General features: G+C 44.1%; 1 protein-coding gene across 35 annotated transcripts in view; it reads right to left on the reverse strand.

The window, feature by feature from the left end:
• Positions 1–1743: 1743 nt before the first annotated feature.
• LOC144595313 (ankyrin-2-like) overlaps positions 1744–26426 on the reverse strand; it is a 447988-nt gene continuing 423305 nt past the window's right edge. For 34 of the 35 annotated variants that reach the window (XM_078402778.1, XM_078402935.1, XM_078402881.1 and 31 more), the window contains 4 exons: positions 21841–21924; positions 21370–21534; positions 15540–15719; positions 4211–4355 (listed from right to left, as the gene is read on the reverse strand). In XM_078402778.1, the coding sequence (XP_078258904.1) occupies positions 4341–4355; positions 15540–15719; positions 21370–21534; positions 21841–21924 (444 nt within the window). In that variant the 3' untranslated portion in view covers positions 4211–4340. Of the gene's footprint in view, positions 4356–11312; positions 11405–15539; positions 15720–21369; positions 21535–21840; positions 21925–26426 lie in introns of all 35 variants that reach the window. The other variant, XM_078402942.1, reaches the window with a different exon arrangement.

Below are 26426 nucleotides of genomic sequence, written 5' to 3' on the forward strand. Positions count from 1 at the left end.
GATTGTTCCCGATGTTGGGGGAGTCCAGAACCAGGGGTCACAGATTAAGGATAAGGGGGAAGTCTTTTAGGAATGAGATGAGAAAACATTTCTTCACATAGAGAGTGGTGAGTCTGTGGAATTCTCTGCCACAGAAGGTAGTTGAGGCCAGTTCATTGGCTATATTTAAGAGGGAGTTAGATGTGGCCCTTGTGGCTAAAGGGATCAGGGGGTATGGAGAGAAGGCAGGTACAGGATACTGAGCTGGATGATCAGCCATGATCATATTGAATGGCGGAGCAGGCTCGAAAGGCCGAATGGCCTACTCTTGCACCTATTTTCTATGTTTCTATGTTTCTATCTAAACTTATCCCATGCCCTCGTTCCTCTGCCATGTCCGTTCATCTCTATTTGCCTAAATACCTCTTAAACTCTTTCACTTGGATTGCGATGGAAAGGAGATATTGTTTGGGCAGAGATAGATAGATTCTTGATTAGTACAAGTATCAAGGGATATGGGGAGGAGCAGGAGAATGGGGTTAGGAGGGAGAGATAGATTAGCCATAATTGAATGGCAGAGTAGACTTGATGGGCCGAATGGCCTAATTCTGCTCCTATCTCTTATGACCTTATGGTTGGAGGTCTGTGACCAGGAAAATTCTGCAGGGATGTGTGCTGGGACCTCTGTTGTTTGTGACATATGTAAATGACCTGGATGTAAATGCAGATGGATTGGTAACTTTGCTGACACCAAAATTGGAGGAGTTGCAGACAGTGCGGATGTCAGAAGATACAAAGGGATATAATTTGCTGCACAAATGGGCAGAGAAATGGCAGATGGAGTATAATCTGATCAAAGGTGAGGTGTTGCACTTTGGGAAGTTGAATGTAAGGGGAAAGTATACAGTTAACGTCAAGACCCTTAACAGCATTGATGTGCAGAGGGATCTTGGGGTCCGTTTGTAGTTCACTGAAGGTGGTAGCACAAGTTAGGTATGCTTCCCTTCATTGCCAGGAGCTTGAGTATAAGAATCAGGATATGGTGTAGCTCTAGAAGACTTTGGTTAGGCTGCATTTCTGGCATGCGGTTCTGGTCGCCCCATTACAGTAAGAATGTGGAGGCCTTTGAGAGGATGCAGTGGAGGTTTACCAGAATGCTGCCCGGATTAGAGAGTTTCAGCTAAAAGGAAAAGTTGGATAAACTTGGATTGTTTTCTCTGGAATGTCAGAGGTTGAGGGGAGACTTGATAAAAGTAAATAATATTATGAGAGTCATAGAGTAACCAGTTAGAAATTTTTTATCCAGGGTGGAAATGTCCAAGACTAGAGGACATTGCATAAAATTCCTTGTCTCAGTTGCACTACAACTGGTGCCAAGTGAAGGCAGGAGATGAAACGCAGGAATGGAGAATGAGTCAGTGCTGCCAAAACAAATCTGCATGGTTGACAACAGTACACGAGCAGTATGTTGGCAGCACGAGTCCTGCACTATGTAAATCAAAAACAACCTGTTTCTTAAACCCCTGTAGCAAGATCATCAGGTAGATGAGAAGTAAATGTTTCTGTTGAGCTATTTGTGCTGCCTTACAAGCTTATTCAATTAAGAGATTGTCATATTAGGTGACCCTATTTTACTAAAGATGTAAGTAAGGAAGTTCTAGTACCATGCAGACAGTGGTAACTGCATGTCATGAGTCACTGTAGTTTTTAATGTAGAATAGTACATGTACAAACCTGACAAACAAATGTTAAAGGTATATATATATATATATAAAGTTATTTTCCTACACTAAATGTTCTGGCATCCACCAAAGCATTAGAATCACTTCCACACACCACAGTTGGCAAAGTAGGCACACACTTATGGTGGATACAGGAGAAGAATAAAAAGATATCTTACATGTAACACTTGTACATTTTATTTTAATTAAATCAGCCATTTTACACATTGCAGTTGCTATGTATTTGTTAGTGTTTTAAGTTTTCTTCCATTTACCTTTATCCTAATACATGCCCTCATAGCTATCATATACAATATTTGTTATCACCATGGGAACAAGATGCTGATTCGTCAACTTAAAATTCACTTCTCACTGTTCTGAAGTTCTTTGATTACACAGCAAATAAAAAGATAGAAATAAAAATGTAATTACAGAGACATCATCTGCGTTGCAAGTAACACCACATGGCATAGCCAGAACAATTACACACTCTCTCTGTTGGTTATTATCATCACTCAGTACAGGCCTTGACACTGACATAACAGAAAATGGATATTCTGCCTGCACCGATTGAAGGAGTAAATAATAGACTGATTTATTTAACTTTTTGAGTACTCAATGAATATTGTCCTCATATTAGCAACTTTCTGTACTATAATAACTTAAAAAAACCTAAAATAAAATCTTATGAATACATTGAAGGGTAGACTGGAACAGTTAAAAATACCACATATTTATCATATTCGGTTCCTTTTTTTGTTTGTTGCTTTATGTTGAGACAACAAGCTGAAACATTTTCCGAATGCAAAGATGTTTAAACAACCGTATAGATGATTACAACAGCTATAAATACTACATGCATGTACAAAAGGAAGCCAGTCTTGTTACATAGTGCTGAAATAACCAAAGGGTTCTGTTCACTTTTCTTGTTAGGTTAATCTCAGTTCCAGTTATCTAGTGCAGGTGCCAGTAGAAAGTACTAGATCACAGATACAAGACTATGTGTGTTGGTGAAAGCAGTGAAGAAAGTTGCAAATTTCTGGAAACATGTATGGCGGCATGAATGCACATCAAATGGAGCTTGCCACGCACATTGCTTAATTCATACCTATGCAATTAATGGAGAAATGTCTGATGCGATAAGTGCAGGTGCTAGCATATTTATTATGTTTTGAGAAGCTTTGAGGGACGGTAAAATGTTTACGTGCTGCCCACTAGGCCTGAACACTCACATTCCGTTACGATGGCGACACTTAGTCAATTCGGCAATGAAGAAAAGGACCTTGTGTTTGGTGGCAATGTTATGGTCAAGGTAGGCGGTGTCTTGGTTTCACAAGCCAAAACAGTTCTGCTATTTACACATTTATTTTAGAAAGTCCTTCTGCGACAGAAAATGGGAGAGGCCTGTGGCTGAAGTCTTTTCTGGATTTTGACATTGTTGCCAGAATTTGCAGGAAGCAACTTTAGCATGTTCCTAAAACTGGCATATCAGGAAGATCTAATGTTCAAACAGTATTAGTCATCCGAGATTTGGATGCCATCTTTGGTCACAAATTTACTTACGATAAAAGGCTAATTCAGATCTATGCTTTCCACACAGCTCTGCCAGTGATTTTAAATGGAAATAACAATTTCCAATTTCTTCATGTGAGCAAACTGTGCAAACGGTGGCAAGAACAGGAAGGCAGATTATTATCTGAATGGCGTCAAGTTAGGAAAAGGGGAAGTACAACGAGATCTGGGTGTCCTTGTACATCAGTCACTGAAAGTAAGCATACAGGTACAGCAGGCATTGAAGAAAGCTAATGGCATGTTGGCCTTCATAACAAGAGGAGTTGAGTATAGGAGCAAAGAGGTCCTTCTGCAGTTGTCCAGGGCCCTGGTGAGACCACATCTGGAATATTGTGTGCAGATTTGGTCTCCAAATTTGAGGAAGGACATTCTTGCTATTGAGGGAGTGCAGCGTAGGTTCACAAGGTTAATTCCCGGGATGGCGGGACTGTCATATGTTGAAAGAATGGAGCGACTGGGCTTGTATATATTGGAATTTAGAAGGATGAGAGGGAATCTTATTGAAACATATAAGATTATTAAGGGATTGGATTGGCAGGAAATATGTTCTCAATGTTGGGGGAGTCCAGAACCAGGAGCACAATTTAAGAATAAGGGGTAGGCCATTTAGAATGGAGATGAGGAAAAACATTTTCACCCAGAGAGTTGTGAATCTGCGGAATTCTCTGCCTCAGAAGGCAGTGGAGACTGATTCTCTGGATGCTTTCAAGAGAGAGTTAGATAGAGCGCTTGAAGGTAGCAGAGTCAAGGGATATGGGAAGAAGGCAGGAACGGGGTAGTGATTGTGGATGATCAGCCATGATCACAGTGAATGGCGGTGCTGGTTCGAAGGGCCGAATGGCCTACTCCTGCACCTATTGTCTATTGTAACATAACAGGTAATGCGCAATTTGAGCTATTTAGTTTTTTTCCTGTTTCCAGTCCTCACTGCAAAAGCGACCGAGAAGTTGCTGTAGGTCGAATTTCAGGTCATCTCTCTGAAGTGCTTCAGGCACATCCTCCAGCTGTTCTTCATAAATATGTTTCCCTTCCTGATCCTCCACCACAGTCCTCTTCTGTGTGCTGGCTTTACTCATGGTCACCCTAGGGAAATGGACCAAGAACAAACAAACAGAGAAAAAGAGAGGAAACAGTTTAGGAGAAGAGAATTTGAAGGACCACAAAAACCAAAGTTGAGTTTTAGAGTAATAGAAAGGATGAGAGATTTCTCAAAGCCATTTAGTTGAGTCTTAAAGACCATCAACCCTCATAGCAGAAACTGACACCATCACTCCAGTTGTACTACTAGATTAGTTTTTACTAGATTCCATTTTACTCTGCAAATGGAAAGGCAGAAGGGAAAATCGGAAGTGTCGGTATTACAGTATAGCAAAGGGGATTACGGAGGCATGAGGCAGGAGCTGGCCAAAATTGACTGGAAGGAGGCCCTAGCAGGGAAGACGGTAGAACAGCAATGGCAGGTATTCCTGGGAATAATACAGAGGTTGCAGGATCAATTTATTCCAAAGAGGCGGAAAGACTCTAAGGGGAGTAAGAGACACCTGTGGCTGACAAGGGAAGTCAGGGACAGCATAAAAATTAAGGAGAGGAAGTATAACATGGCAAAGAAGAGTGGGAAGACAGAGGATTGGGACTCTTTTAAAGAGCAACAAAAGTTAACTAAAAAGGCAATACGGGGAGAAAAGATGAGGTACGAGGGTAAACTAGCCAATAATATAAAGGAGGATAGCAAAAGTTTTTTTAGGTACGTGAAGAGGAAAAAAATAGTCAAGGCAAATGTGGGTCCCTTGAAGACAGAAACAGGGGAATTTATTATGGGGAACAAAGAAATGGCAGACGAGTTAAACCGTTACTTTGGATCTGTCTTCACTGAGGAAGATACACACAATCTCCCAAATGTTCTAGGGGTCGGAGAACCTAGGGTGATGGAGGAACTGAAGGAAATCCACATTAGGCAGGAAATGGTTTTGGGTAGACTGATGGGACTGAAGGCTGATAAATCCCCAGGGCCTGATGGTCTGCATCCCAGGGTACTTAAGGAGGTGGCTCTAGAAATAGTGGAAGCATTGGAGATCATTTTTCAATGTTCTATAGATTCAGGATCAGTTCCGGTGGATTGGAGGATAGCAAATGTTACCCCACTTTTTAAGAAAGGAGGGAGAGAGAAAACGGGTAATTATAGACCAGTTAGTCTGACATCAGTGGTGGGGAAGATGCTGGAGTCAATTATAAAAGACGAAATTGCTGAGCATTTGGATAGCAGTAACGGGATCATTCCGAGTCAGCATGGATTTACGAAGGGGAAATCATGCTTGACAAATCTACTGGAATTTTTTGAGGATGTAACTAGGAAAATTGACAAGGGAGAGTCAGTGGATGTGGTGTACCTCGACTTTCAGAAAGCCTTCGACAAGGTCCCACACAGGAGATTAGTGGGCAAAATTAGGGCACATGGTATTGGGGGTAGGGTACTGACATGGATAGAAAATTGGTTGACAGACAGAAAGCAAAGAGTGGGGATAAATGGGTCCCTTTCGGAATGGGAGGCAGTGACCAGTGGGGTACCGCAAGGTTCGGTGCTGGGACCCCAGCTATTTACGATATACATTAATGACTTAGACGAAGGGATTAAAAGTACCATTAGCAAATTTGCAGATGATACTAAGCTGGGGGGTAGTGTGAATTGTGAGGAAGATGCAATAAGGCTGCAGGGTGACTTGGACAGGTTGTGTGAGTGGGCGGATACATGGCAGATGCAGTTTAATGTAGATAAGTGTGAGGTTATTCACTTTGGAAGTAAGAATAGAAAGGCAGATTATTATCTGAATGGTGTCAAGTTAGGAGGAGGGGGAGTTCAACGAGGTCTGGGTGTCCTAGTGCATCAGTCAATGAAAGGAAGCATGCAGGTACAGCAGGCAGTGAAGAAAGCCAATGGAATGTTGGCCTTCGTAACAAGAGGAGTTGAGTATAAGAGCAAAGAGGTCCTTCTACAGTTGTACCGGGCCCTGGTGAGACCGCACCTGGAGTACTGTGTGCAGTTTTGGTCTCCAAATTTGAGGAAGGATATTCTTGCTATGGAGGGCGTGCAGCGTAGGTTCACTAGGTTAATTCCCGGAATGGCGGGACTGTCGTATGTTGAAAGGCTGGAGCGATTGGGCTTGTATACACTGGAATTTAGAAGGATGAGGGGGGATCTTATTGAAACATATAAGATAATTAGGGGATTGGACACATTAGAGGCAGGAAACATGTTCCCAATGTTGGGGGAGTCCAGAACAAGGGGCCACAGTTTAAGAATAAGGGGTAGGCCATTTAGAACGGAGATGAGGAAGAACTTTTTCAGTCAGAGAGTGGTGAAGGTGTGGAATTCTCTGCCTCAGAAGGCAGTGGAGGCCAGTTCGTTGGATGCTGTCAAGAGAGAGCTGGATAGAGCTCTTAAGGATAGCGGAGTGAGGGGGTATGGGGAGAAGGCAGGAACGGGGTACTGATTGAGAGTGATCAGCCATGATCGCATTGAATGGCGGTGCTGGCTCGAAGGGCTGAATGGCCTACTCCTGCACCTATTGTCTATTGTCTATTGTCTATAGTTCATTGAACAATGTTAAACATTTTAAGCCAATGCTAGAGTACTCAAAAAGAAAATGAGGGCGAAAGATTGGAAATTACATCTGACTGAAGAAGCAAAAATGAACTGCAAGCAATGCTTTACCATCTCTCTCATGTGGAACAGACAACTCAAGTCTTGCTCTACTACAGAGGCAGCAGGCCTGTGAGAAATAGTCCTTTTGTATAATGCTAAACGAATAACTAAATAAGTCACATTTTGGCAGCACATGCTTTTCTGTAGCTGCACCTCTGTATTTTCAAGGGTTACATCTAAATTGGAAGGGACCAATATTCTTGCAGGAAATACACAGGATACTGCAGATGCATAATTGGGAGCACGAAACCAACTGATGGAGGAACCCACCAGGTCAGGTAGCATCTATGAATGGTTGGCATTTTGGGTTGAGACCCTGCAACAAGGGAGCTTGCGAAGGTGGTGTGAGTGGTTGATAGGTTCAACTGCATTTACTTTAATACAAAGAGCCTCATGGGTAGGTCAGATGAGTTTAGAGCATGTAAAGATATTATTGCAATCATTTAACCATGGTTGAGTGAAGGATAGGAGTTACAGCTCAATGTTCCAGGCCATCAAAGTTTCAGGTGTGGCAAAGGGCCTTGAATCGGGTGAGCAACACAGCAGTATGAAGAGAGGATATGGAAGGTAATGAGTTCTGGGAGGGATGCATTGATGTGAAGTGCTGGAGGAACTCAGCAGGCCAGGCAGCATCTGTGGAGACAATGGACAGATGACTCCCTACTTTCCCACCACATATGCTGCATGGCCCACTGAGTTCATCCAGCACTTTGCTCAAGATTCCAGCATCTGCAGTTTCTTGTGTCTCCATGGAAGGAAGATATTCTGGGAGCACTGTCCAACGAGGCCACATGGGTAGTGTTTAGGGATAAATAGAGGGATGATCACTTTAATGGGGGGTTATACTAAAGGCCTCCTAATAATTCACAGGAATTAGAGAAACAGATATAAAGGCAAATCGCAGAAAAGTTCAAATGCAATAGGATTACAATAGTGGGAGATTATAACTTTACTAGTATTAATTGGGTCTAATTCAATGCAAGGCATAAAGGGGGGAAGATTTTTAAAGTGCGTCCATGAACCTTTTGAGACTGGAGACCTGAGAAGAGGCTGTACTTGACCTCATGTTAGGAAATGAAACTGGGCAGATGGTGGATGTGTCTGTTGGGGAACACTTTGGAAATAGTGACCACATTTATGTAGGTTTCATGGTAGTTATGGAAAGCAGCAAGGTTGGTCCTCAAATTGGGGGTAGACTCATATTGATAGCATAAGAGATGACCTGGTGCAAGTAGACTGAGGGTAAACGTTTTCAGTTTAAACAACATCTGACAGATGGGAGTCTTTTAACAGAGAGTTAGCAAGAGTTCAGGGACAGTATATTTCCATAAGAATGAAAGGAAAAGATGGCAAGGCTATGGAACCTTGGATCTCAAAGGGTATTGTAGTGTCTTTGCGAAGAGGGAGTTAGGTAGAGGCAGTAATTTAAAACTAAGGTCCAGGCAGCTGATGACACGTCTGTTGGAATATTATGTTTAGCTTTCAGAAGTATAGATTTGGATTTTGAAATGCCCCCAATGACTCACAAGGATGATACCTGGAAAGTGCAAAGGAATGTTTAATGTTTGCTATGATCTGAGATACAATTAAACTACACTGCCTGCCATGGAAGAGATTAAACAGTGATATGAATGAACAAAACAAAAAACAAACAGAAGTGGCAGAGTTTGGAGAACATCTTTCACTGGCAGGTTATTTCAAAACAAAAGACTGTTCATATCAACATTTAAAACAAGATGATTGAAAGAAAATTAGACATTAAAAGAATTTCATAACATAGTGGAGAATATGCCATTGCTTGAGAAGGATTTGGTGTAAAATAATTAGAGGTATTCAAAAGTGGTAGCTTTAGAGATTGTGGAAGCATTAGTAATGATATTTCAAGAATCACTAGAGTCAGGAGTTGTACCATAGAATTGGAAAATTGCAAATGTCACTCCACTGTTCACGTAGTGAGGCAAAAGAGGGCAAACTTTAGGTCAGCTAGCCTGACTTCAGGGGTTGGTAAGATTTTAGAGTCCATCTGTATACTAAAACTCTCGTTTGTTTGTTTGTTTGTTTGTTCCTGAACTACAGCCAAAATGGTACACGATAGCACGCCAATTTTAGGCCCACCTTACTCACCATCGTCCCTTTGGTGCTAATGGAAGAAGTTTCATTGAAATTGGTGTTATATTTTAAAAGTTATTCACATTTTAAAGTTTAAATCTATTTCCTAGGAGGGAACGGGGACGGAAGATGGTGGATAAGGGGTGTTGAGGGGGAGGGAGAGTGGAGGGGGGAGGAAAGAGGGAGGGGGGGAAGAGAGGGTGCTGCACCAATGCAGGAGAGGCTTGGGCCCAACAGGTCCACTTGGTCTAGTTATTATTAAGGATGAGGTGGAACTTTGAGGTAGTATAGACAGTCAGTTGATGTTGTTTAAGGATCTTCAGAAGACCTTTGATAAGATGCCGCGCATGAGGCTACGAAACAAGACGAGAGCCCATTGTATTAGAGGGAAGATACTCGCATAGATGAAAGATTGGTTGAATGGCAGAAGGCAAAGAATATAAATAAAGCGGGCTTTTTTTCTGGTTGGCTGCCGGTGACTAGAGGTGTCCCATGGGGGTTGGTGTTGGGTCTGCTAATTTTCACATTGTACATTAATTATTTGGATGATAGAATTGATGGTTTTGCGACCGCCCCGACGTGCAGCAACAGCGGCAGCGTGTTCGCCCGCCCCGGATCGCGGGGCTTGGGTCGGCCCACTGCGGACCGTCCGGCGTGGCCTGCAACCACAACAACCTGACCGCGGGAGAAGACGGCAGGGGAAGGGAAAAGACATTGTGGCCTTCCATCACAGTGAGGAGAGGACTGGAGGAGACTCACTGTGATGGATGTTTCTTTTTTTGTGTGTGTTTTAGGGGTTGTGTAATTTGCCTATTTTAATGCTTCATTGTGTAATCTGCCTATTTTAATGCTTTTATTGTTGGACTGTGAGTGACTGAATTTCATCGTTTTTTTGGATGACAAATAAAGCTATCTTGAATCTCTTGAATCTTGAAGTGTGCAGATGATATGAATGGGGTTGAGAGGGAAAGATAGATCACCCATGATTGATAGTGGAGTGGATGGAGGGGCAGGTAGTGTAGAGGATGGAGAGTCTACAGAAGGACTTGGACAGATTGGAAGTTTGGGAAAGGATGTGATAGATGGTGCACTTTGGTAGCAGGAATAAAGGTGTAGACTATTTTCTAAATGGGGGAAGGATTCAGAAATTATAATTGCAAAGGGACTTGGAAGTGCTGGTGTAGGATTCCAAAATGGTTCATTTGCAGGATGAATCGGTAGTAAGGAAGGCAAATGCAATGTTAGGATTCATTTTGAGAGGACTAGAGTATGAAAGAAGGGATGTAATGCTGAGGCTTTATTGGGCGCTGGTCAGACCACATTTGGAGTATTGTGAGCAGGTTTAGGCCCCATATCTAAGGAGGGAGGTGCAACCATTGGAACGGCTTCAGAGGAGGTTTAAGAGAATGATCCCAGAGATAAGGCCTAGATAGAGTGGATGTGGAGAGGATGTTTCCACTATTGGGAGAATTGTCCCTTTACAATGGAGATGAGGAGGAATTTCTTTAGCCAAAGGGTGGTGAATCTGTGAAATTCATTGCCACAGATTAACGGGTGATTGCGGAGATTAACAGGTTCTTGATTAGTAAGGGTGTCAAAGGTTAAGGGGAGAAGGCAGGAGAATAGGGTTGAGAGGGAAAGATAGATCAGCCGTGATTGAATGGCGGAGTAGACTTGATCGACCAAATAGCCTAATTCTGCTCCTGTGACTTATGCACTTTTGAATTTATATGTGCTCAGTTAATTGTAAACCATGGCGAGATAATGGCTCCAGGAGAATAGTTGCAGACTATTATCAGTGTAAACAGCAAAAGCAATTTTTTCATTCATTTAAGACAATAAAGATGTAAAAGTGCAGAGGATTAGCATGCGCATTCCTTGCAGTACTTGTCACATAAAGTTTCCAGGGCAATTGACAATACACTATAACACTGCAATTATTATTTGACAATGATTTTTTTTAGTTGAGTCATGTTGAAGTCTCCATTCAAAACAACAAAATAGGTTTGTGAAACACATAGGCAAGATTCAGACAGCTCCATGCAACTTCTGTACAATTACACAAATGAATGATTGGCACACACTGTACACATTGTGTTAAACAACAGCACAGACTACCCACCAAATATTACCTGGTCACGCACGGTAAGAAGTAGAAAATCCAGACTACATATTAACTGGTTAGTAATACAAATGCCGAAAGGAAAAGAGCAGTGGAGGGCAAATCAAACCTTTTAATTACAGATCCATCCTCTTTTACAATCTCTCTCTGCACTACATTTGGAATGTGAACCTTTCCTTGGTTCCCTGCGAAACTAAGAGCCTGGGCAAAACGAAAACAGCACAGATACATAAAACAATATTACTGCACTAAAATGAATAAACTGAAAAAACAAACCAAAAAATGAATGCAACCTTCAGAAATGAAAAATTACTCTATAAATAAGCTGATGGAAGAACTCAGTGAATCAAGTCCTGTTGCCGGATCTTGACCATTCGTTTGTCTCCATAAATGCTGCCTAACCCACTGAATATTTCCAGTGGTTTGTGTTTTGCACCAAGTTCCAGCATTGGAAGTCTCTCACATCTCCAGTGAAAACTTAATGTTGTGTCAAAGTGATCCAGATTGTTTCCTGGACTCTGCACCATTGCTGTTAACGTAATGGTGTTATTTTCATGGTTCCCTCAGAAAGAAACTTATTTTTCCAAGGTGTAAAATTGGGATTCATGTTTCAGTCGAAATAAATTTGTTTTGCAGCTTTATTGAGTTTTCAAGCAATTATATTTTATTACATTTGCAGATTAGCAAACATCTAGCCGAGGAGGTTGCAGATCTTGTGAAATAATTGTGGATAAAGCCTGAATTAAAGGATTTAAAACAAACCTACATTAAGCTTCTTTATGGTACTTTTAATATGCCATTATTATAAACGCTTCATGTGAGAGATAAAACATGAACCCTTTATTGCTTTGGCCCTGGACAATAAGTACATAGAACAGTACAGCACAAGAGCAGGACCTTCGGCCCAATGTTTGTGCAGAACATGATGCCAAAACCATCTCTTATTTACCTGCACATAATCCATATCCCTCCACTCCTTGCATATCCATACGCTTATCCAAAACCCTCTTAAATGCCGCTAACGTATGTGCCCCAACCACCAACCCTGGCAGCACATTCAGACTAAAAATGTTTTAAAACATTCTATCACTTTAAAACTGTGCCCTCCAGTATTTTATTTTTACATCCTGCGAAAATGGTTCTGACTGTCTACCCTATCTACGTCTCTCTTAATTCTATATACTTCTCTCAGGTCTCCCTGCAAACTCCGGCATTCCAGAGAAAACAGTCCACGTTAGTCCAAACATTCCCTGTAGCTAATACCCCCTAATCGAGGCAAATTTGTGGTAAACTTCCTCTGCACCCTATCCAAAGTCTCCACATCCTGCCTGTAGTGGAGCAACCAGAACTGTACGCAATATTCAAAATGTGGCCCAAACAAAATCGTATAAACGTGCATCATTACATCTTGTCTTATACTCAACCCCCTGACCAATGAAGGCAAGCATGCTGTGTGCCTTTTTAACCATCCACTTGTGTTGCTACATTCAGCAAACTAAGGACTTACACCGCAAGACCCCTTTGTACATCAATGACATTGAGGGTCATACCATAAACTGTGTATTTCCCCCTCACATTTGACCTCTCAATGTGCAACACCTTGCACTTGCTCAGATTAAACCTCATCTGCCATTTCTCTGTAGCTAATCTTTTTTTTTTTGTAGCTGATCTATATTCTTATGCTTTGACAATCCAATAAAGCCCATTTTATTTTTAATCGGTTACTGGGATTTTCCAGCTATTTTTTACAAATCCAATTACCAGTTGCCAGTACACTGATTTTATTTTGAAGGAAGTCAATATCAAAATCTGATTTGTGTTAAGGGGCACTCATGTTTTGCTATTCTCCCTATTTTCTCTCCAGTTACTCTCTTTCTATTCACATAGAAACATAAAAAATAGGTGCAGGAGTAGGCCACTCAAGTCAAGTCGAATTTATTTGTCACATACACATACACGATGTGCAGTGAAATGAAAGACCTTTGAGCCAGCATTGCCATTCAAAATGATCATGGCTGATCATCCAAATTCAGTACCCCGTTCCTGCTTTCTCCCCATATCATAGAAACATAGAAAATAGGTACAGGAATAGGCCATTCGGCCCTTCGAGCCAGCACTGCCATTCAATGTGATCATGGCTGATCATCCACAATCAGTACCCTGTTCCTGCCTTCTTCCCATATCCTTTGATTCCACTAGCCCTAACAGCTCTAACTCTCTTTTGAATGCATCCAGTGAATCAGCCTCCACTGCCTTCTGAGGCAGAGAATTCCACAAATTCACAACTCCCCCAACATCGGGAACATGTTTCCTGCATCTAGCTTGTTCAATCCCTTAATAATTGTATATGTTTCTATAAGATCCCCTCTCATCTAAATTCCAGTGAATCCATTCTTTCATCATATGTCAGTCCCGCCATACTGGGAATTAACCTGGTGAACCTACGCTGCACTCCCTCAAAAGCAAAAATGTCCTTCCTCAAATTAGAAGACCAAAACTGCACACAATACTCCAGGTGTGGCCTCACCAGGGCCCTGCTTAATGTATGTATAAAACCGCTTTGGATTCTCCCAAATATAATTTGCCAGAGTGATCTCCTTTTGCCCCTCCTGATTTCCTTCTTAAGAATGCTCCTCAATCCCCTAAATTCCTACTGGCATACACTTGAGCTCAACTGAAAAGTGTGATACCCTTCAGCAGAAAGAATTTGTAGAGGCAATAGACAACATGGGTAATAGACCATAGACAACGGGCAGCAGAGTTGCGCAGTGATAGAGTTGCTGCCTTACAACACCAGAGACCCAGGTTCAATCCCAACTATGGTACGGAGTTTGTACGTTCTCTCTGTGACAGCATGGGCTTTCTCTGGGTGCTCCGGTTTCCTCCCACATTTGAAAGACATGCAGGTTTGTAGGTTAATTGACTTCTGTAAATTGCCCCATTGTGTGTAGGATGCGAAACTGGAATAATATAGAACTAATGAACGGGTGATCATTGGTCAGCAGACTCGGTGAGCCGAAGTGCTCGTTTCCATGCTGAATCTCTAGACTAAAAAACAAAATCTCACATTTCTAAATGGAATTCAGGAACAGGGGGACCTGTATGTACCTGTGCATGTTATTGTGTGGCAGAGTGTGTGTTTAAAGAGCGCTTAGTAAAATACATGCTCCTGGAGTTTTTTTAACATTAGCATGGAATACAAAAGCATTGTGTTATAGCCGTAAAAGCTACGATTAATTTATTATACTCAATTGTGGCCACTGGGCTTTTGCAAGGGTGTGAAGATCCTGGAGAGGTACAGGAAAGACTTACTAGAATGGTTTCAGGGATGAGGGATATTAGGATAAAAGATATTGAGATTAGGTCGAAGTGTACAAAAATTCTGATCGGCTTAGATTGATAGAGAGAAATATTGCATTAACAAGTGAGTCAAGAACCAAGGAGCACAGTTGTTTGAGGAAAGGATACAAGGAGAATGTGTGGAATGCTCTGTTATTTGGGGGCAGGGACTTGCCAGTGAGGGTTGAGTACTGAGGCAAAGGTTTGGAGGTGACTATCAGGCAAGTGGCCATGGGCTGAGGAAATGGCGAAAATTCCCATACAAAGGCACTCGATCTTGCGGGGTAGGGAGTAAGGCTACTGACAGAGTAATGGAGGGATGGTATCGCCAGAATATTAGGGATCCATCAGGAATTGAGGAGCTTGGGGAAGTTGTGCAGATGAATCTTGAAGGGTTGGGATGAGAGGGAGCAGGGTGTATTAGGAGGATCAAAAAAACTACAAACTGGGCAAAGATGTGGAGTAATATTGAAGATTACTTCAGTTACCCATGGGTAATGCACTGGGAACTAGGTTCACCTCAAAGTTTATTTTCCCATTTGCTATATATTGCCAGGAAACTTTGTCGTTTAATTTGACATAGAAGCTGAGTTCCCAGTGCAAAATCTGGATGCACTCCAATCATAACAAATTACTGGTCTGAAGATATTCGATTGAAACGTGCCAGTTAGGAGTAGGGTAAGGCTGCTTGGATTCACATGCTTGCTCAAACATTTAATAAGATTATAGCAAATCTGTTCGTAACTTCAATTGCGTTTCCAGCTACCCGTAATAAACGTACCTCCCCATGACTATCTAATATCCTTTAATAATATTAGAAGATCAATTTATTCTTGTGTTCTGCTTTCGGCTCGTGAATTAATTTTCTAACCAAGCACCCTTATTTTGTGCATTCATTACTGTACTGTACCTCTAATTTGTACAATAGAGATAAATTACTACTCTGAGATTCTATTTGAAATAAAAAAGCTTCATTGAGGGTTTGAAAATATCATACCATGTTAAAATCATCTTTGGCTGAGGGAAGGTCGGAGGCCAGCTGGGGGTCTCCAAGGTGTTTCTCCATTCTATCTCCATGGACCACTGTTGTCTTGATGACCCGGCTGACTCTCCGACCCTCAACGTGTTCTGACTGGAAATCAGATCCAGACGCTGCTTGTGGTTCTGCAAATGTCATCTGTGTGGACACAAAAGTGATTTTGTGGTCTCAATTATTCTGTACATCCGTAAACAAAATAACATCCAGAAATATTTATATAAAAGACAAATGGATCTTCAATCATTAAAAAAAAATGCTGGGTTTGTATGGAACAACAATTGGTAAAGCAGAAAATATTTCCCTGTTTTCAATGGGACTCAGGGGCAGGATATAGACTGATGCGATAAGTCTGCTTGGCAGTGGCAAAGACCTGCTAGGATGAATTACAATCTTCTGCGTTGTAGTAAATAAATAAACATTGATGTGGTGGCAAAGTGGGTAATCTGGAAACACGGAAACCTAAAATTAAATTGCAAATACTCTTTTTGAAGGGGACCAAAATCATTGTGACATTGGACAAGTCAAAAATTGTGGATGCCTGACCTGGGACCCAGATGAGTGGGTGAGATGGGTCTGCACCTGAGCGTGGCAAAGGATTGGCACAAAGAAGGCCAATACTCATTGTCTTTGGAAAACATGATGTGCAAAGGTGTGGAATGTCTTCTTCCTGTAAATCTTTCCTTGTGACAAATTAGTGAAGTGCAATGATTCAGAAAATAAAGACAGGTGCAGTTACAACCTCTTGCTACTTACAGTTTCAGAACCAATGTGCCTGGTCAGATTTCTAAACTGTGGAAGTCAAATGTATCATCTTGTGGATTCATTGTTTATTAACTATGTGTGGCGGATCAGGCCACTCCTTGGGTCAGCCCCCTCGTTACGTGACGGACAGGCGCAAGGGGTTAAAAGCGAGACCAGGGGGAGGCGTGGCTCATCCCTAGGTGGACTACGCTGTGGGCAGGAGCTCACAGCCTAATAAAAGAACTTACTGAAAACTGCCTGGCGTCTTGCCTTTTCTCTGGCCTCCGCCAGGCCGCTACATTGGTGACCTCGACATACATCAAGCGTAGTGATGTCGCACGATAATGTGCAACCCGGTCCTGCCGACCTCGATGCCGTCTCCCTCAAACTCCCGACCCTGTGGACCGAAGAGCCTGAGGTCTGGTTCCAGCAGGCAGAGGCACAGTTTGCTGTGCGAGGGGTAACCGTCGACTTAACGAAGTATTTTTATGTCGTCGGCGCCCTGGACCAGGAGACAGCAAGGCGAATAAAGCCTTACCTAAATGACCCCCCCGCGGATGACAAATATAAGGGCCTTAAAGAACTCCTTATCAGGAGGTTCGGCCTCAGCGACGCCGAGAGGACAACTCGAGTTATGAGCCAGGGGGGGCTCGGGGACCGACGGCCGTCGGCCCTTCTGGAGGACATGCTCGCCCTTATGGGCAACCACCCGCCCTGTTTCTTATTTAAGCAGGCCTACCTTCGCCAGCTCCCAGTCAACCTCCGTTCTCAGCTCGCTGGGGACCCCTTCACCGACACGCAGGGGCTGGGCGAGCGCGCTGATCAAATATGGATGTCCCGTCGGGAGGACCTGGAAGCCCTAGCCGTCTTTTCCGCGGCGTCAGAAGGCCAACAGCAAGCTGGGGCCGCCGTCGACCCCGTTTCAGGGCGACCCCCGCGGCGAAATCCGGCCGCCATCGGGCACCCCGGTGCCAGCACGCCCTTCTCACACGGCCCGCCGACAGTTCAGCCAGACGCCACCAGAGGTCGCTGGTGGTCGGCCCAAGCAGCACCACCCCCAATACCGCTGGAGGCCACCGGAGGTCGCTGGTGGGCATCCCAGTCTGCACCACCACCGGACACCAGCAGAGGGGGCTGGTGCTATTATCACCGTCGTTGGGGACCAAACGACAAGCAATTTCGCCTACCCTGTGCCTTTCCGGGAAACGCAAGGGCCGGCCGTCAGTGATTCCTTCGGCGGCCGGCCAGATCCATCGCGTGTTCGCTCGAGATCGCCGCACCGGGGGTCGGTTCCTCGTCGACACTGGAGCAGAGGTGAGCGTCCTACCTCCTTCCACCGCCGATATCCATACGGGCAAACGCGGCCCCCTCCTCACTGCGGCGAACGGTAGCCCCATCAATACTTACGGGGTCTGCCAGCTCGCCCTTAACTTCGGCGACAGCTGGTTCACGTGGCGGTTCATCATTGCCGATGTTTCCCAGCCGCTGCTGGGCGCCGACTTCCTGCGGGCGCATTCCATGCTCGTGGATGTCAGGCGGCAGCGCCTGGTGCACTCCAGCACGCTGAGGCCGGTCTCCCCCAACGTCGGAGTACACCACCTCAATTCGGTTCGTGGAGGGAAAAAACAACAGGGTGGCCGACGCCCTGTCTAGACCCGCGATCCACGCCGTCCTACAAATGGCCGGGGGGATCGACTATTCCGCCCTAGCAGCCGCACAGCTGGGGGACGAGGAGATGGCCACCTATCGTACAGCCGTGTCCGGCCTGCAGCTGGAGGACATTGTCTGTGGCCCCGGGGATACAACACTGTTGTGCGACACCTCCACTGGCCTGCCGCGGCCCATCGTCCCTGTCGTCTGGCGTCGCAGGGTATTCGAGGTGCTCCACGGGCTGTCTCACCCCTCCATTCGGGCGACGGTGGCCCTTGTATCCTCCCGTTTCATGTGGCACGGGCTGCGTAAGCAGGTCGCACACTGGGCACGCACCTGCATCCCGTGCCAAACTTCAAAAATCCAGCGACACGTGCATGCGCCTCTGCAGGAGTTTTGTGTCCCTCGGCAGCGCTTCGACCACATTCATGTGGACATCGTGGGGCCGCTGCCGCCGTCCCGGGGCATGACCCACCTCTTCACTGTGGTTGATCGCTTCACGCGGTGGCCGGAGGCCATTCCGCTGGCGGACACCTCGGCGGCCACCTGCGCGCGGGCCTTGGCGGCGCACTGGATCGCCCGGTTCGGGGTGCCACTGGACATTACATCCGACCGGGGGCCACAGTTCCCTTCGGAACTGTGGTCGGCCATGGCAAGACTCTTGGGTGTCCGCCTACACCACACTACGGCGTACCATCCACAGTCGAACGGGTTGGTGGAACGCTTTCACCGCCAGCTGAAGGCTGCCCTGAAGGCTCGGCTCACGGGCCCAGACTGGGTGGACGCCCTGCCGTGGGTTTTGCTGGGGATCCGCACCGCACCCAAGGAGGACTTGGCCTCCTCCTCCACCGAGTTGGTGTACGGGGCCCCCTTGACGGTTCCCGGGGAGTTCATCCCACCGGCGCAGGGTCGAGTGGAGCAGCCTTCTGACGCCCTGCAACGTCTGCGGCAGACGGTGGGCAGGCTGGCACCTGTGCCCATGTCACGTCATGGGACCTTCCAGCCACACGTCCCTGCCGCTCTGGAGGACTGCCAGTTTGTGTTCCTGCGCAGGGACGCACACCGATCACTTCTCCAGCGGCCGTACGAGGGCCCCTTCCGGGTCCTGCAACACGGCTCGGCCACATTCGTTCTGGACATGGGGGGTCGCAGAGAGACTGTTTCGGTCGCACGGCTGAAGCCGGCACACGTGGACATTGATCGGCCGGTGCTGGTTGCGCAGCCCCACCCGCGCGGTCGCCCCCCCGTCCACGCTACCCCCTCCAGTGTCTGCTACGACCCCTCCACCTGTCGGTCAGTCGCCGGTCCCTGCGCCGGTCATGGTGCGCACCCGGGCTGGTCGCCTCGTGCGCCCTCCTGTCCGTTTTGTTCCTCCGGTTCTTGGGGGGGGGGGGTCCTGTGGCGGATCAGGCCACTCCTTGGGTCAGCCCCCTCGTTACGTGACGGACAGGCGTAAGGGGTTAAAAGCGAGACCAAGGGGAGACGTGGCTCATCCCTAGGTGGACTACGCTGTGGGCAGGAGCTCACAGCCTAATAAAAGAACTTACTGAAAACTGCCTGGCGTCTTGCCTTTTCTCTGGCCTCCGCCAGGCCGCTACATATGTTCCTTTGAAGCCTAGGCTAAAGCATTTATTTTGATTCTTTCCCAATTTGAGAAACATCTCCAGAGGATATAGAAAACAATATAGGTTGCGCTTGGAGTATTGTGCACAGTTCTGGTCAACACACAATAGGCAGGATTTGATGGTGCAGAGATGATTCACTTAGATGTTGCTTGATCGAATCACAGAGTAATAGACTCACACAACACAGAAATAGGCCCTTCGCCCCGGTTTACCCATGCCGACCAAGGTGCCAATCTACACTGGTCCTACATGCCTGCATTTGGCCCATATCCTTCTAAACCTTTCCTATCCATGTCCAAATGTCTTTTAAATTATGTTAGTTTCTGCCTCAACTACCTCCTCCAGCAGCTCATTCCACATACCCACTACCCTCTGTGTAAAAAAGTTGTCCCCCAGCTTCCCATTAAATCTTTTCACTCTCACTTTAAGAGGCTGGACTTGTTTTTCCAGAATCTCAGGGGTAGTTTGTATTACACATGCTGGTTGATATCCGGGATGCACTGCCAGAAGAGGTAGTGATATTATATACACTAATGTAGGAAAATAACTGCAGATGCTGGTACAAATCGAGGGTATCACAAAATGCTGGAGTAACTCAGCAGGTCAGGCAGCATCTAGGAGAGAAGGAATGGGTGACGTTTCAGGTCGAGACCCTTCTTCAGTCCTGAAACGTCACCCATTCCTTCTCTCCTAGATGCTGCCTGACCTGCTGAGTTCCTCCAGCATTTTGTGATACCTTATATACACGTATTATATTTAAGAGGCATTTACACATATGTAGGCCAGGCATAGAAGGACATGTTTCTAATGCAGGTAAATATGATTAATGTAAATGGGCAAAAAGATTGGCATTGACACAGTGGCCCATTTTCTGTGCACCTTTCTGTGCTGTATGACTTTATGGCATCATGTATGAGAAGAGCAGAAAACTAAGATTTGGAATTGAGCGCTTTCAGTTGAATCTTATTACAAACCAGCTGGTACATTGTGGGTGAAGAAAGGAAGGCCTCATCCAAGGCAGTGGGTTGAGACACTGCAGCAGAAAAAAACAACCAAATCAACCATGTCTGAATCAATGCTCTGTACTTCTTATAAGATATATCATGTAGTGAACAGTGGGGAAAAAACAGCTGATTGGTTTTCTCTCACCACAACAACCATAGCTTTCATACTGCTGCTTTGGCTGATCAAGTTCTGCACTTTATTTCAGTCAATCCTACACAAGAAATAAACGCACTAATATTTCTTTCTTCACTGTTGAATCTTGATTTGAGAAATTGACCCAGTTTTGTTTTCACTTTTTATGTGCTGACAATCTCACCTTGTATTTTCCAAGCATTTTTGTTTTTAGTATTTTAGGATTCTGGGTTAAATACTTCTGTGTTTTAGGAATGGCTTTGATTTCATACAAGGCAGTTGTTAGCATATAGCTGGTCCATATATTTTGTGAGATAAATAGAGTCACGAGAGTCATAAAGTCCTAGAGCTATAACAGGCCCCTCTGCCCAAATTGCCCATGCTGACCAAGTTGGTATTTTGGGCTAGTTCCATTTGCATGCATTGGGCCAACATTCCTCTAAATCTTTGCTTTGCGATTATCTGTCCAAATGTCAAATGTTGATATTCTCAGGTATAGACAAGCAACATAAGACTTGGATTAATCACTGACATCAAAAGAAATACAAATGTCACATTTACTAACGCTGTAATTGCATTTTTTTTAAAGGAAAAATAATTCATTTAAGAAAGTAGGAACAGTGTGAAAAACTGACCTCTGTCAGCTCACTGTCACTTTTTAGTACAGTCCGCTTTGAAACTTTCGAATATCTATCACCATTTTCAATTCTAATTGGTTCTTGCTCTGCTCCTTGCATTATTACTTCCTCTTTTTCAGTGCCGTCAGGTGAAACTATGCGTCTAATAATCTTCCTGGTAACCTTAAGGAAAAAAATGAGAACAGAAAAATTTAATAAACCACTTCCAAGCATACAATTAATTGTTTCTTACATTCCCAGTTCTGATGATGCAATTGACCAGCAAACAACAGTAATTCTCACTAGAAGATGCAGCCTGATTTCCTGAGTATCTCCAGCCTTTTTCTGCTTTTATTTCAGTTTGGTTTATTGTACCTCTGTTATCTTCAGCAATGTAATAAGTTATAATGAATAATGAATATGTCATGTTGAAGTCTGTGGCCAAATGGAAACATTGAAATGCTCCATGAAAGTTACTCATTGCATTACCTTTTTCACAATAGTATTTCCATGCTCATCCGTATATTGTTCTTCTGTGACCGACTCCGGTAGGAAATCGGGCATATCATCGGCCTGCAAATTAACAAAACTCTATGAATTCCAAATAGGGAAGTTTCTGCTGTGCAATTGAACCTTAAATGCAAATTACCCTACTTTTCAAAAAATGAATTTGTTAATTGTGAATTCATCCATCTGCAAATCACTGAAAGTAAAATCTTCTCTGAGTTGAAATAATTGGGTGGCATTTCAGAATGCTTGTTTTCCTGGCATTAAAATATACTCTTTGATAGCTCTCGAGTTAGAAACCAGTGCTGTTGTAATAACACAGGCTTTTCACAAAAAAACTCATAACATTCAATCCATATAAACTTGGTTAATGGACATGATTTAAATGACTACACCGAACCACTTAGTAGATTATTGATGTAGAATGGACAGTTTTAATAGTTGATTAACTATCCTTTCATGTTTACATTATTTTTAAAATATTGTAATAGTAAATTTAATAATATTTTATAGACTTCTCAATAGCCTGCAAACAGACAAGTAGAAGAAACCAGCACTAATAAATTGCTGGTCTGCATTCCATGAAACATGTAGTTGAAAACCCTCCATCTCTGCAGAAGGGCTGCAGGGAAAATGCTGGGAACTATAGGCCGGTGAGCTAAACATCTGTAGTTGGTAAGTTACTGGAGAGTATTCTGAGGGATAGGATATACAGGCATTTGGATGGGCAAGGGCTGATTAGGGATAGTCAGCATGGTTTTGTACGTGGGAGGTCGTGTCTCACAAATCTGATTGATTTTTTTGAAGACGTGACCAAAAATGAATGAATTAATTAATTAATCAATTAATTAATTAATTAATACGTTTATTGGCCAAATATGTACACATACAAGGAATGTGCCTTGGTGCTCCGCTCGCAAGTAACAACATGAACATAAAGTAAACAATTAAGACTAAAGCATAAAACATTAAGAATACAACATTACAGTTTAAACATGTGAGTGAAATAAACCAGAGCAAAAAGAGACTACAGACTTTTGGATTTTTGAGTATAGCTACGACTCGCAGAGGGAAATGCTTCAAAGAGTTTGTGGCCAGGGTGAGAGGGGTCGGAGATGATCTTGCCCGCTCGCTTCCTGGCCCTTGCAGTGTATGGTTCATCAATGGGGGGAAGGTTGCAGCCAAAAACCTTCTCAGCAGCCTCCGAATGTCGTGCTTGGTGGCTGAGCCAAACCAGACCATGATGGAGAAGGTGAGGACGGACTCAATGATAGCAGTATAGAATTAGACCATCGTTGCCTGTGGCAGATTGTGTTTCCTCAGCTGCCACAGGAAGTACATCCTCTGTTGGGCCTTTTTGACTGTGGAGTCGATGGTGGCCTCCCATTTAAGGTCCTTGGAGATGATGGTTCCAAGGAGCTTAAATGACTCCACAGATGTGACTGTGGTGTTGTTGATGGTGAGTGGGGGGAGGGGAGGGGGGCTCTCCTAAAGTCTGCAATCAGTTCCACAGTCTTAAGAGCATTAAGCTCCAGGCTGTTACGAAAGAACCAGGATGCCAGCTGTGTCACTTCCTGTCTGTAGGCAAATTCCTCCCCATCCTGGATCAGTCCAATCAGGGTTATGTCAGGTTGATGAGGGCAGAGCTGTTGTGCACATGGACTTCAGTAAGGCATTCGACAAGGTTCCGCATGGCAGGCTGCTCTGGAAGGTTAGATCGCATGGGATCCAAGGAGAGATAGCTGAATGGATTAAAAATTGGCTTCATGGAAGGAAGCAGAGGGTAATGGTGGAAGGTTGCTTCTCAGACTGGATGGCTGTGACTAGTGGTGTGCCTTAGGGTTCGGTGCTGGGCCCGTTACTGTTTGTCATTTACATCAATGGTTTGGAAGAGAACATACGGCAAGATTAGCAAGTTTGCTGATGATACAAAAGTTAGTGATTTTGCAGATAGTGAAGATGGTTGTAAACGATTGCAGCAGAATCTGGATCGATTGGCCAGGTGGGCGGAGGAATGGTTGATGGAATTCAATACAGAGAAGTGTGAGGTGTGGCATTTTTGGATGTCAAACAAGGGCAGGGCCTACACAGTAAATGGTAGGACTCTGGGTAGTGTTGTAGAGCAGAGGAATCTAGGAGTACATGTGCATGGTTCCTTGAAGGTCGAGTCGCAGGTAGATAAGGTGGTCAAAAAGGGTTTTGGCACTGGCCTTCATCAGTCAGAGTATTGAGTATCGAAGTTGGGAGGTCATGTTGCAGTTGTATAAGATGTTGGTGAGACCGCATTTAGAATATTGTGTTCAGTTCTGGGCACCATGTTATAGGAAATATACTGTCAAGCTTGAAAGGGTTCAGAAAAGATTTACGAGGATGTTACCAGGACGAGAGGGTGTGAGCTATCGGGAGAGGTTGAGTAGGCTGGGTCTCTATTGCATGGAGCGCAGGAGGATGAGGGGAGATCTTATAGAGGTATACAAAATCATGAGAGGAATAGATCGGGTAGATGCATAGTCTTTTGCCCAGAGTAGGGGAATCGAGGACCAGAGGACATAGGTTCAAGGTGAAGGCGAAAAGATTTAATAGGAATCCGAGGGGTAACTTTTTCACACAAAGGGTGGTGGGTGAATGGCTGCCAGAGAAGGTAGTTGAGGCTGGGACTATCCCATCGTTTAAGAAACAGTAAGATAGGTGACATGTACATGGATAGGACTGGTTTGGAGGGATATGGACCAAGCACAGGCAAGTGGGACGTGCAGCGGGACATTGTTGGCCGGTGTGGGCGAGTTGGGCCGAAGGGCCTGTTTCCACACTATATCACTCTATGACTCTCCACTGTATTAAGTAAATTGTGCTGGAGAAACAGAACTTCCAATTAAAACTCCAGATCAGTTTCTTTACAAAATAACCAATCCTCTTGGTGTGAGTGAGGGGTTGGGGGTCGGGTTGGGTGGGATGGGTGAAGAAATTTAAAAGCCTTCAAGATATTTCCTTTACACGAGTCAATTAAAGAATCATAAAATGAAATAATTATCTAAATATTTTCCTATGAACCTCTGCAAATATTTATCCTTTAATTTTTATAACAACACAGAATATGAATATTAAAGTTCTGGTTTGTATTTTAAATAATTGTTCTATTTTCTAGTCTCTGCTGTCTCTCCTGGAGAACTGTAAACCTGAGACCTCAACTGATTTTAAATGGCTGCCCTAATTATAGACCATTTTCTCTTTCTACTCCACGATATTTGAGATTTTTTGTGGTACTGTAGGAATATGTTGAAAGACTGGAGCGACTAGGCTTGTATGCACTGGAATTTAGAAGGATAAGAGGGGATCTTATCGAAACGTATAAGATTATTAAGGGGTTGGACACGTTAGAGGCAGGAAACATGTTCCCAATGTTGGGGGATTCCAGAACAAGGGGCCACAGTTTAAGAATAAGGGGTAGGCCATTTAGAACGGAGATGAGAAAAAAAAATTCCAGTCAGAGAGTTGTGAATCTGTGGAATTGTCTGCCAATTCTCTGAATGCATTCAAGAGAGAGCTAGATAGAGATCTTAAGGATAGCGGAGTCAGGGGGTATGGGGAGAAGGCAGGAACGGGGTACTGATTGAGAATGATCAGCCATGATCACATTGAATGGCGGTGCTGGCTCGAAGGGCCGAATGGCCTCCTCCTGCACCTATTGTCTATTGTCTATTGAATTGCATTTTGTGATTCTGGCTAATTTTAAATGTTGTCATTCATCTATCATTGACATGGTAAGCTGACTTCCCTCTGTCATTAAAGGGGATGCCTGGAATAATAATTAAGAGTCTTGCTACATTATTTCCTATAATTTCGGATTTTTTTTCAATATAATTGTAAACTCAGCATGGATAAAGTGAACGGTCAGAGTATTTTTCCCAGGGTACAGGATTCCACAACTAGATGGCATTAGCTTAAGATGAGTTGGGAGAGATTTAAGAGGGACCTCATGAGCTAGGTTTTGACTCGGAGGCTAGACCATATCTGGAATAAGCTGCCAGAGGAAGCTATTGAAGTGGATACAATTACAACTTTTAGAAGACGTTTGGACAGATATATGGATAGGAAGGTTATGTGCCAAATGCAGGCAAATGTGACAAAACCAGTATGCAAACTTGGTCGGCATGGACAAGGTGGCTAGAAGGATCTGTTTCCATGCTGTATAACACTCTGCCTCGATGACTCTACGTCTGTCCATGAGAAAACTGTTGGGTTGATTTGTGCGCAATTTAAACACGGAGATGTCTAAGTTACCATATACTTTTTTGCAAACTACTTAGAATTTGAAAAAGTCTACCCTGCATATGCAAACAGCTCAAATGTCACTGAGAACCAGGTTTAAAACTTATACTTTTTGCTTGCTGAGTTCAATGGGCCAAGCAATGGAAACAGTGCACACGACGACAGAAAAACAATGATAGATATTACTTTCAATGATTTTTTAAAGTAAAAAATGTAGGGAGAAGTGTAAAATAATTCTCTATACCATACACAGATCGTGTATAGTATAGAGTATGGTCCCTTAGAACCCAAAGCAGTCA

This window comes from Rhinoraja longicauda, chromosome 1 (genome assembly GCF_053455715.1).
Source record: "Rhinoraja longicauda isolate Sanriku21f chromosome 1, sRhiLon1.1, whole genome shotgun sequence".
Lineage (NCBI taxonomy): Eukaryota > Metazoa > Chordata > Chondrichthyes > Rajiformes > Arhynchobatidae > Rhinoraja > Rhinoraja longicauda.